At 40.3% G+C, this 13,447-nt stretch overlaps 1 protein-coding gene across 1 annotated transcript; it reads right to left on the reverse strand.

The window, feature by feature from the left end:
* Nucleotides 1-6,037: 6,037 nt before the first annotated feature.
* LOC139402128 (extracellular serine/threonine protein kinase FAM20C-like) lies at nucleotides 6,038-12,513 on the reverse strand. The gene is made up of 3 exons (XM_071146202.1): nucleotides 12,032-12,513; nucleotides 10,347-10,528; nucleotides 6,038-6,160 (listed from the first exon to the last, which is right to left on the reverse strand). The coding sequence occupies exons 1-3, from the start codon at nucleotides 12,511-12,513 to the stop codon at nucleotides 6,078-6,080; spliced, it is 747 nt and encodes a 248-aa protein (XP_071002303.1). The 3' UTR covers nucleotides 6,038-6,077.
* Between the last annotated feature and the right edge of the window lie 934 nt (nucleotides 12,514-13,447).

A 13,447-nucleotide genomic window follows, 5' to 3' on the forward strand; every position in this document is an offset into this window, starting at 1 on the left:
TCAAACACCCCACTGACTATCATCATTCAATATACTGTATTTCAAACACCCCACTGACTATCATCATTCAATATACTGTATTTCAAACACCCCACTGACTATCATCATTCAATATACTGTATTTCAAACACCCCAATGACTATCATCATTCAATATACTGTATTTCAAACACCCCACTGACTATCATCATTCAATATACTGTATTTCAAACACCCCACTGACTATCATCATTCAATATACTGTATTTCAAACACCCCACTGACTATCATCATTCAATATACTGTATTTCAAACACCCCACTGACTATCATCATTCATTATACTGTACTTCAAACACCCCAAGTGCAGCTGGCTTTCTACTATTTCACATCATTTTCTCACATGCAAGAAACACCCTGGATTGGTTGACTTGGTGCATGATGCTAACCTGCCAATCTAATCATAGGTTGCCCAAAGCCAGCCAAGCAAGTCTAGCTCAAAGATAGCCCATAATCAGCCTAATGACAGCCCAAAGCTAACCCAAAGCTAACCCATAGTTCACCCTTAAGCTAACGCAAAGCTATCCCAAAACTAACCAGCCCAAATTAGCTCTATGCTCGGCTGGACTTGCTGAATGATATGAGGAGACATGATACGAGGAGACAGCCAGGGCAGTAACTCTGCATGTTAACAGTGTGAACATTGACACGTGCTGAGGCACAACGGCCAGTCACACACACACACACACACACACACACACACACACACACACACACACACACACACACACACACACACACACACACACACACACACACACAGCATCAGCGAGACAGCCTCAGTCTGTCCTGCCTCCCCAGCTGTCTATGGGGCTCAGGGACATCACAGAATCATACATATTTCTGCAAACACTATTGGAACCTCTGACAGATGAATTCTAAACATTGTCTCGTCTAGAGGCATTCAGAAATAGGAACTAAACACAGAGGGAAAAGCCTGAGTTGTGAATTGGCTTAATTTTAATGTGGGTAAGTGGACTTTGAGTACGCTAGCTCACTTTGTTACAAAATACCACATAATCTTAAACCATAGCCTTTGTTGTAGTCTTTATTTTTATTTATTCAACATCAAAGTAAACATTGGAGTTTAGCTAACAGAAAAGTGTGATACCTTATTAAACCTCTATGGGTCACCACCACATCGCACCTGCAATGAAGAAGAGGCAGCTCGCTTGCTCTCTCTCGCTCGCTCTCTCTCTCTATCTCCACACTGTGGTTCAATTCAGTCGGAAACGCCAGCATCCAATGTGTCAAAGTGGGCTCTTGAGCAATTACTGTTTGATCACAGGCAAGTTAGCCAACACACACACACACACACACACACACACACACACACACACACACACACACACACAGTCTGTTTTAACGGTGGGGGAATTCACTGGGCATAATAACTCAGCTGGATGGTTTTTATGTGCCGTGCTTATGTTGGCAAAATGTCTCCCCCAAGAGCTTGGTGTGACGGCTCTGGGTTATCTTTTTAATTAACACGTAAGCCTGTTGATGTTAATTCATTAATTCATTGAAAACAGACTGATCATTCCCCACTAGAACAGATCAGACAGAAAATGAATGATGGATCCTAACCAGTCATGAGCGCAGCAGTTGAAATGTCTAGCATTTATTCTGGTTGTTTTTCTCTGAAATAAAATGTTTGGTTTTTAGGTAGCACTTTGTTCATTCCTTTAGTTGATCAAGCACATCAGGGAGTATGATATAGAATTTGGTGTTAAAAGAGTAAAGTAGAGTAAAAGAAGCAAAGTAAATGGCGGCCTTTCTTAGCATAAATAGGGTATAAAAATGACATAAATAGGATATAAATAGGGCATAAATAGGACATGAATAGGATATAATTAGGGCATAAATATAATTAAATTGGACATAAATGGGACATAAATAGGACACAATTAGGCATAACTAAGACAAAATAGAGCATAAATAGGACATAAATAGTATTATATTGGACATAGGTAGGGCATCATTAGGACATAAATAGTATTATATTGTACATAGGTAGGGCATCATTAGGACATATATAGTATTATATTGGACATAGGTAGGTAGGGCATCATTAGGACATAAATAGTATTATATTGGCCATAGGTAGGGCATCATTAGGACATAAATAGTATTATATTGGACATAGGTAGGGCATCATTAGGACATAAATAGGACATAAATAGTATTATATTGGACATAGGTAGGGCATCATTAGGACATATATAGTATTATATTGGACATAGGTAGGGAATCATTAGGACATAAATAGTATATATTATTGGACATTAGGACATAAATAGTATTAAATTGGACATAGGTAGGGCATCATTAGGACATAAATAGTATTATATTGGACATAGGTAGGGCATCATTAGGACATATATAGGACATACATAGCATTATATTGGACATAGGTAGGGCATCATTAGGACATAAATAGTATTATATTGGCCATAGGTAGGGCATCATTAGGACATAAATAGTATTATATTGGACATTATCATTAGGGCATAAATAGTATTATATTGGACATAGGTAGGGCATCATTAGGACATAAATAGTATTATATTGGACATAGGTAGGGCATCATTAGGACATAAATAGGACATAAATAGTATTATATTGGACATAGGTAGGGCATCATTAGGACATATATAGTATTATATTGGACATAGGTAGGGCATCATTAGGACATAAATAGTATTATATTGGACATAGGTAGGGCATCATTAGGACATAAATAGGACATAAATAGTATTATATTGGACATAGGTAGGGCATCATTAGGACATAAATAGGACATAAATAGTATTATATTGGACATAGGTAGGGCATCATTAGGACATAAATAGTATTATATTGGACATAGGTAGGGCATCATTAGGACATAAATAGTATTATATTGGACATAGGTAGGGCATCATTAGGACATAAATAGTATTATATTGGACATAGGTAGGGCATCATTAGGACATATATAGGACATAAATAGTATTATATTGGACATAGGTAGGGCATCATTAGGACATAAATAGGACATAAATAGTATTATATTGGACATAGGTAGGGCATCATTAGGACATAAATAGTATTATATTGGACATAGGTAGGGCATCATTAGGACATAAATAGTATTATATTGGACATAGGTAGGGCATCATTAGGACATAAATAGTATTATATTGGACATAGGTAGGGCATCATTAGGACATAAATAGGACATAAATAGTATTATATTGGACATAGGTAGGGCATCATTAGGACATAAATAGTATTATATTGGACATAGGTAGGGCATCATTAGGACATAAATAGTATTATATTGGACATAGGTAGGGCATCATTAGGACATAAATAGTATTATATTGGACATAGGTAGGGCATCATTAGGACATAAATAGGACATAAATAGTATTATATTGGACATAGGTAGGGCATCATAGGACATAAATAGTATTATATTGGACATAGGTAGGGCATCATTAGGACATAAATAAATATTGGACATAGGTAGGGCATCATTAGGACATAAATAGTATTATATTGGACATAGGTAGGGCATCATTAGGACATAAATAGGACATAAATAGTATTATATTGGACATAGGTAGGGCATCATTAGGACATAAATAGTATTATATTGGACATAGGTAGGGCATCATTAGGACATAAATAGGACATAAATAGTATTATATTGGACATAGGTAGGGCATCATTAGGACATAAATAGTATTATATTGGACATAGGTAGGGCATCATTAGGACATAAATAGTATTATATTGGACATAGGTAGGGCATCATTAGGACATAAATAGTATTATATTGGACATAGGTAGGGCATCATTAGGACATAAATAGTATTATATTGGACATAGGTAGGGCATCATTAGGATAGGACATAAATAGTATTATATTGGACATAGGTAGGGGATCATTAGGACATTATATTGGACATATAGGGCATCATTAGGACATAGGACATAAATAGTATTATATTGGACATAGGTAGGGCATCATTAGGACATAAATAGTATTATATTGGACATAGGTAGGGCATCATTAGGGCATAAATAGTATTATATTGGACATAGGTAGGGCATCATTAGGACATACATAGGACATTAATAGTATTATATTGGACATAGGTAGGGCATCATTAGGACATAAATAGTATTATATTGGACATAGGTAGGGCATCATTAGGATATAAATAGTAGGGACATAGGTAGGGCATCATTAGGACATAAATAGTATTATATTGTTCATAGGTAGGGCATCATTAGGACATAAATAGTATTATATTGGACATAGGTAGGGCATCATTAGGACATAAATAGTATTATATTGGACATAGGTAGGGCATCATTAGGACATAAATAGGACATAAATAGTATTATATTGGACATAGGTAGGGCATCATTAGGACATAAATAGGACATAAATAGTATTATATTGGACATAGGTAGGACATAAATAGGACATAAATAGTATTATATTGGACATAGGTAGGGCATCATTAGGACATAAATAGTATTATATTGGCCATAGGTAGGGCATCATTAGGACATAAATAGTATTATATTGGACATAGGTAGGGCATCATTAGGACATAAATAGTATTATATTGGACATAGGTAGGGCATCATTAGGACATAAATAATATTATATTGTACATAGGTAGGGCATCATTAGGACAGAAATAGTATTATATTGGACATAGGTAGGGCATCATTAGGACATATATAGTATTATATTGGACATAGGTAGGGCATCATTAGGACATAAATAGGACATAAATAGTATTATATTGGACATAGGTAGGGCATCATTAGGACATAAATAGGACATAAATAGTATTATATTGGACATAGGTAGGGCATCATTAGGACATATATAGTATTATATTGGACATAGGTAGGGCATAATTAGGAAATAAATAGGACATAAATAGTATTATATTGGACATAGGTAGGGCATTATTAGGACATATATAGTATTATATTGGACATAGGTAGGGCAACATTAGAACATAAATAGTATTATATTGGACATAGGTAGGGCATCATTAGGACATAAATAGGACATAAATAGTATTATATTGGACATAGGTAGGGCATCATTAGGACATAAATAGTATTATATTGGACATAGGTAGGGCATCATTAGGACATAAATAGTATTATATTGTACATAGGTAGGGCATCATTAGGACATATATAGTATTATATTGGACATAGGTAGTGCATCATTAGGACATACATAGTATTATATTGGACATAGGTGGGGCATCATTAGGACATAAATAGGACATAAATAGTATTATATTGGACATAGGTAGGGCATCATTAGGACATAAATAGGACATAAATAGTATTATATTGGACATAGGTAGGGCATCATTAGGACATAAATAGGACATAAATAGCATTATATTGGACATAGGTAGGGCATCATTAGGACATAAATAGTATTATATTGGACATAGGTAGGGCATCATTAGGACATTATATTGGACATAGGTAGGGCATCATTAGGACATATATAGGACATAAATAGTATTATATTGGACATAGGTAGGGCATCATTAGGACATATATAGGACATAAATAGTATTATATTGGACATAGGTAGGGCATCATTAGGACATAAATAGGCAAACGTGATATATTATGATGTCATTAACGTTCATAAATGGATGATATAACGGGGGCTTTGAAGGTCTTTTACTTTGTCAACATTTATTCAATCTGCCACAGACACTACAGACACTACGACGATACAGGTGCCACGGGCGCCGCAGACACCACATACACTACAGACGCTACATGTGCCACAGACACCACAGGCACCACAGACACCACAGATGCCGCATACGCTACAGATGCCACAGACACCGGCACCACAGACACCACCGGCACCACAGGCACCACAGTCATTACAGACATTACAGACACTACAGACACTACAGACACTACTTGAAGAGATGTCAGGTAGGTTATCCTTCATCCTTCTTGTACATTTTATACAAACGATTGGTACTTACTTCATGGGCTTGAACAGCGCCTGTCCGTAGTTATGGAAGGTCATGATGAGCTTCAGTTGAGTTCCTCCTGACTTCATGACTGTTTAGGGAAGAGACAAAGAGGTCAAATGTGAATTTACTGTATCATCTTGAGGTACAGAAACACACATCCACACGACCATACACGAGCACACACACGCAGGCACACACAAACGCAGGCACACACACACACACCAATGGCCACCCTTCCCCCACCCCACTAGGAATGTGACAAATTGAAACATTTTCTTAACTATTAAACAGCCGGTTTTAAGAAGAAGTATAAAATTCCACATGAATTCACAATGCAGAATATGTTCCTATCGCGTATGAGCACTAGGGGGCAATGAAGTTCTATGTCCCGCAGTAGGCTGAATCTCAAATTTAACACTTGGATTAGGCCCTTTATCGTGGCCACTTGCTGTTGTGTTCGATAGTGATAATTAGAGACTGAAGGTGTTTTGGCCAAAATGAGCATTGAGACGATGCGTACTCGATTTCCCAACTGACACTTATCAATATTCCAGAAATATGAATCAATTTGCAATCATTGTCTTCCACGACCTGTCCAGTAGCAGTGTGTAGGTAAAATTACTGGGGAACCCAAGCCACCCCCCAAAGTGCTATATTACAACCTGTCTAGTAGCAGTGTGTAGGTAAAATCACTGGGGAACCCAAGCCCCCCCCCCCCCAAAGTGCTATATTACAACCTGTCCAGTAGCAGTGTGTAGGTAAAATCACTGGGGAACCCAAGCCCCCCCCCCAAAGTGCTATATTACAACCTGTCCAGTAGCAGTGTGTAGGTAAAATCCCTGGGGAACCCAAGCCCCCCCCCCCCAAAGAGCTATATTCCAACCTGTCCAGTAGCAGCGTGTAGGTAAAATCACTGGGGAACCCAAGCCCCCCCCCCCCCCCCCCCAAAGAGCTATATTACAACCTGTCCAGTAGCAGTGTGTAGGTAAAATCCCTGGGGAAGCCAAGCCCCCCCCCAAAGAGCTATATTACAACCTGTCCATTAGCAGTGTGTAGGTAAAATCACTGGGGAAGCCAAGCCCCCCGCCCAAAGAGCTATATTACAACCTGTCTGTTGTGATAATTGTGTTGTTTGGTTCATATGTCTTGACACTGTGATATACAGGCCTAAAGGCCGAGACAATAAGAAGACACAGTGGCAGAATAAATGCAACCAAACCTTTCTTTCATCACAAAACCGGATAACATCCTCTGTCCAGTGAAGTCCACAAAGCATATTCCATGTACAACATGACCCACAGCATGGTCAAGAAAGTTAATGTTTCTGACATTTTCAGACTTCTAAATAACTATTGATTTAGAACCACAGAGAGTTACTGTAAGTCACAAAGAAAACAGAAACTCCACTATTCTAGGACCATTTACACTTCAACATTTCAACATCATCAAATCACCTCTGCTTAGTCTAATTCAGTGACAACTAAAAGATACCAAAAACAATTTAGTCCAATCAACGTAAGCTTAATATGATGCGGCTGTTCATGGTTCTGACTTCTATGTGCGCGAGCGTGTGTGTGTGTGCGCGTTCGTGCAAACAAAAAAACCTGTCTGTGTGTTTTCTTAACATTGACGTACCTAATACAAACGATTGGTAACACTTAGTGAATACCCTCTTCACCCTCTTCATAATGCATTATAAGCATTGTGAAGTGTTGTAAATGCACTTACAGTAATATGTGTCTTCATAGGAGGTCTTATCAAACTATTGCCTTCAGCTCTTTTCAGTGATCATATTCCAGTGATGTACAAAAACACTATTATACAGGAAACAGTAGCTACTACACTTCAGCTGAATCCATGCATGGATCTCCTCCTTAATTGCAAAGAGAAGACTCAATAACCCTGTTAGAGGTGGACCAGGTTAGGCTGTACAGTAACTAGGAAACTCCAGACTGCCCAGGAGGCTAGAAGTTTTCCAACTCCAAAACTCTCTCCGCCCGTGTAAAAGAACAGTACAATTACCTACGCCCATCTTTCCCTTCAGATCTGGCCGTAGCGCCGTCGCTCCGTTTCACGCGGAGGGAGTGGGCCAGGCTAAATCAGACACGCTCCAGACTCTGCCTGATTATCTGTCTAACAAAAGGCCTGAGAGGGGCTGTCTAAATGGCTTGTGTTTCTGTCATAATGGACAGGCTTTCAGGGGATTTGTCCATATATTACAGAGCATTAACTTGAGCATATTACACAACCCTGCAGCTCTGCCTAACCACAATGTAAACAAGCCCTGCAGTCTCCTCTTTCACTCTTTCTTTCTCCTTTGCTCTCACACTCACTTTATTTATATTTCTCTGTCTTTCTCTCTCAATCTCTCTTTATTTCTCTGTATTTCTCACTTAAACTCTGTCTTTCTTAAACTCTCTCTCTCCCAGCTAGGTCTCTCTCTCTTACTATTTCTCTCTTTTGTTATAGGGCAAGATGTATTAGATTTTCCGGTTGCTGGGTCATATTGATAGTGCTATCAGATAATCTAACATTAATCCTTTAGTTGTCTAAACACTTTGCCACCGTGACCTACCTCTATATAAAGCTTTCGAAAACTGCTTGTGACCCGCCCCCACAAACAAAACCATTGTGTGTAACTAGGACACTGATAATAAGCCGCGACCCGCGATCCAAAAGGAACTGGATGAGATGCACCAGCTGGGAAGCGCTGATCTAATCGACAAAACTCAAAAAGGTCATCCCTGATGAAACATTCAAATGAGATTCATGGTTCAAGTGGATTGAAACTAGGCCAGTGTTAGCATAGAGTAGCCTACAGTGTGAGTCACGGCCACCTGTAGTAGAAGCACTGCTATGCATTCCACAACGGTTATGATGGCCATCCATAGTGCTCTCTCTATCTGAGCATCCCTGAATTCATAAATGACAATGTAATTTTTTTTTTTACAAAAGCTCCCTCTCGGTGGAACACTTCTGTATCATATTGATGAATGCGTTCTCTCTCTCTTTCTCTCTCTCTCTCTCCCTCTCTCTCAAACACACACACAGGCGTACACGCGCACACACACACGCATGGTCACACACACACACGCACGCACGCACGCACACACACACACGCACACACACACCTGGGCCTCTGTAGATGTATGAGTTATGAGATGTTCTGCACACTGAGAAAAAGGTCATATCTTTACAGAGAGACAGGCTCAACCAAACATTATCAGCAGGAAAAATGCTGAAGTGGAAACTTTCCTCAATATCTGCACCCTGTGTTGTCTCTCTCCCTGGTCCAGGCTGGACTGATTGGGAAGGTGGCTGTCTGTGTGGAGGTACAGTATGCACACACACACACACACACACACACACACACACACACACACACACACACACACACACACTCCTCCACAACCCCCACATTCCTTCCCCTACACACACAGCGTTTTATATGGCCATCTCTGAGTGCAGATGCAGTTGATTGATGGGCAGAGCAATGGAAACAGTGGGTGACACACACCTAGAACAAGAGGTGCCATGGAGCACGAGTGATTACATCCTGTCCAGGAGTGATTGAGGAACTAATATCAATGCTGGAGGGAACTTTAATGGCGTGGTGCAGCGGTTCTTATTTTAGCCCTCGTCTTTGCATGCACACAAACATCAGCATAGACACGAGACTGTGTACGTATGTATCCCTCGCATGCAGGCACACACACACACCCACACAGCCACCCCGAGCCCCTTACACACACACAGGTTTATGATATGGCAGACCTCAGACTGGTGAGTGTACTTCATTGCAGCTGTAGCTCTCCAGTGGGAACAGTAGCAGTCACAGAGGTGGACACATTAAGCCTGCGACAGCCACATAATGTCACCTAAACACTCGGTATGATTGCTTTGAGGTCTGAAAGATTATTTTCCATAACCAAACTGTTTGACACAGAAGGATTGATGGTTTTTCATCTATTTTTCACTTCCTCTGAATGTATTTGCTATCTGTAACAAGGGCCTCAGGTAAAAATGAAGGGGGATTTAATTGAAACTCAGCATTGGGACAAAAGCACCGGATGTTGATTAAATGTGGCTTTCTATATAATGCCTTTACTTAAGTGTCTATATGTGTGTATCATAGTTTTTTTTCCCCCTCCCTCCCTCCCTCCCTCCCTCCCTCCCTCCCTCCCTCCCTCCCTCCCTCCCTCCCTCCATCCACAACAGTCTCACAGAGATGCACTGCACAGTATTCTTGGTATTCTAGTTCATCCCAGACTCACCCACACTGGTGATCCTCTGGGTGACCAGATCCTTGAGCAGGGAGTCCAGGACAGGGTTGTGTCTGGAGTAGAGTTCGTAGCGGTTGATACCGATGTGGAAGCGAAGCCAGTTGGGGTAGGACTCGGCTGTCACCTCCCCTGTAGGGGGGTACTCCTCCTCTTCCACGTTAGCTTCATTGTGCCTAATGGATGGAGAACAGAAGCGAGGGATGAGTTGTAGGAAAGGAGAAGAAGAGAGGAGCTCAACTGTCAATGCATTGTCTAATTCACTGCTACAGATTTGGTAACAAAGATGACTGCTACAGCAGAGGTGGCTAGTGGGAGAAGCTATAGGAGGTTGGGCTCATTGTAATGGCTGGAATGGAATTAATGGAATGGTACCAAACACATCAGACACATGGTAACAACGTGTTGGACTCCGTTCCATTGATTCCATTCCAGACATTACAATGATCCTGTCCTCCTACACTGTAGCTCCTCCCACCAGCCTCAGGTGTGTTCATAAGCCTCACAGTATTCTCCTGCATTAATGGGTGTGTTACAGGGTCTGCTTTGGGATTGGATGGATTTCAGATTTTTATGATGGTATCCAGGTTATCAAAAAGTTTCCTTAGAAATGTAATTAAGTCTAATCAAATGACATGAATTAAATCAAATATCACACCGGCCGTCAAAGTAGAGTCCTACATGCAATATCAAGGAAGCTGCCGCTTAATGAAGGTGTAAAATAGTGCTGTAATAAACAACACTATTTTGCTAAGCAAACCTAAAGCCAATGTTTATGATGTAACCACCATATATGGCAATCACGTCATCATAAAATAAATTGGAGAGACTCACCATTGAAATTCAATCAATATGTTGTTTACACATGATTGAACATATACAGCATCGTTATTGAAGTCATACATTGGCTACAGTCAAATCAAATAACCTAACATCTATGCCTACAGTGTTGGTTGAATACAGGACACATATCTGTGGCCAAACTCTCTATTCTTAATTAAGTTGTTACATTGTAATAACACAATAAGTATGAAAATAGTATTCCTACCCCCACATGCTTAGGAGATCATTAGATATTAGAGTAAACCACGGCAGAATAAAATAGGTAAGTAGCCTACAGGTGCAGAGGGCAGAGGGGTGCTCAGAAGACCACCACAGTTCAGATCAAAAGAAAGGATGGATAGATAGTTTATTCACTACACAACGGTAGAGGTGGAGAGGAAGAGTTGAATAGAGAGATTGGATTGTCTTCCAGTTAACGATCTCCCCATAGAATGGAGAGAGTGTGAGGATAAATTATGATAGATAGATGGATAGAGAGAGATAGCAGTAGAGAATAAAGAATGGGTTTACATGCATGACTACCACTTTGCAGTAGGTGCAATGAATAGTGTATGGACAATAAGTCATGTATATAGTCATGTAGCCTTTAAGCTACGGGGTGTAGTGGATAGCAAGCAGAGATACACTGACTGATGTTCAGTTCAAGTATCTGGACAAGTGGACCATTAGTTATTAATATCACTTTTGTATTCATTTAATTAAAACAGTGAAAGCCAGGGAGGAAGTCAATTTAAGGAACGGTTGCTTGAGGGTAATAATCAATTTATGGCACTATACACCTGTCACCTTGATTTCTTATAAGGTGATACGCCTGATTCATTTGATCCCCAGCTTACCATTCTTGATTCCCCGCTGCTTTCGGATATAACCTGATGTCAGTATTGACGTTGAACAAGGTGTCGTCGTCTGTGAGGGTCGGCAGGTCCGTCTTGTATAAAGGATGCTCGAACAGAGACGGCAGCCGGAAGATACCGGGCGCAGCAACGGTCTTACCCCCGCTGGCGTCTCTGATGAGCGGCTTCTGGTTATCCGCTGCCCCGTCGTACTGTTTAATTCGTTTGAAAGACTCCGCTCTCTCCCCAGCTGCAGGGATTTTTTCCAGGGAATGGGACGTGAGGTTTGAGCTCGGCTCGTTGCTAAAATCTTGCAGGATTCTCAGCGTGTGTTTGTTAGGCCAGCCCGGTTCCGCCACCGACCTAGCGCGTTGCTTCCCCCAGCTCCCGGCCTCCTCGCTCGGGTTGTGAGTGCACTGGCAGCCACCGTTGCCGGTTTCCGGTCCCGCCGCTCGCTTCTCTAGTTTTGGGAGCAAGTCTATCATAATGTGCATGGTGCACGCCACCAAAAACACCATGAGTATCAAAACTCGAAATTTACGAAACAGTATCATCTTGATCATTTTGTACAGGATTCACTTCTAAGTAGTTGTTGTTATATCACTAAACCATAAAAGCAGCGCACAACACCGATATATATAAAAAAAAGTATAGTACATGTGAAATATGGAGCAAAAACCCAATGTAGATAATTTTGATATTTTTTCTGGTCATTCCAAACATAATCCGTGTTATATCAGAAACTCCATGTTTACGCACAGAGCGCTGGTCTTTTAGAAAAGACTGAATTATTCATATTCAACCAGATGGACATGCCGACTCATTGCGGAGAGCAGGCACCTTAAAGCAAATAGGTGTGTGGCTATTCTGAATACGGCACAAAACAATATCTAATCGTAATAGCAGTGAATAGTTTAGGGAATTTTAAACGTGTTTTAGCACAATTGCGTTGCGAAAGCACTGTTCCATCCTCAGAACATGCAATGCTGAGCATAAAAACGTGTCAATGCTGTCAAATCGTAATTTTTGTTAAAAGTCCGAGGGACAGTCTTTATTCAATTTCAGATTAAAAAATGTAGCCACAGTCCTTGTAGGAAATAGCAACAGGCACAACAAAAATGCGTTAAAGAAAAGCAACGCAAAAAAATCGACGAGATTTAAAAAAAAAAACATGTGATGCTTTGTCAGCTGAAGATACCTGGATGCAAGCCTAGGCCAGATCCTGTCAAAAATATAAATCTCCCGTCTCCGTCTTTCCGTTCAAGGAACAGCAGAGCCAGTAGGCTACACCGCTTGGCAGGTGCAGAGATTTTCGCTTCCACTTGTCCCGTGGCTGTTATACTTCTCATTCGAACTAGTATCGTGCTCTTACTGGGTGGGTGTGTTAAATATTATGATCAAACCCGTCTGAGCCCAGCC

Source organism: Oncorhynchus clarkii, unplaced genomic scaffold (assembly GCF_045791955.1).
Source record: "Oncorhynchus clarkii lewisi isolate Uvic-CL-2024 unplaced genomic scaffold, UVic_Ocla_1.0 unplaced_contig_662_pilon_pilon, whole genome shotgun sequence".
Taxonomy (NCBI): domain Eukaryota; kingdom Metazoa; phylum Chordata; class Actinopteri; order Salmoniformes; family Salmonidae; genus Oncorhynchus; species Oncorhynchus clarkii.

Coding starts and splice junctions, on each gene's coding strand:
- LOC139402128 (XM_071146202.1), bottom strand. CDS start 12,513: ATGATAGACTTGCTCCCAAAACTAGAGAAGCGAGCGGCGGGACCGGAA. Junction 10,529..12,031: donor GCAGCGGGGAATCAAGAATG/GTAAGCTGGGGA, acceptor TCCATCCATTAG/GCACAATGAAGCTAACGTGG. Junction 6,161..10,346: donor CCAGAGGATCACCAGTGTGG/GTGAGTCTGGGA, acceptor TTCCCTAAACAG/TCATGAAGTCAGGAGGAACT.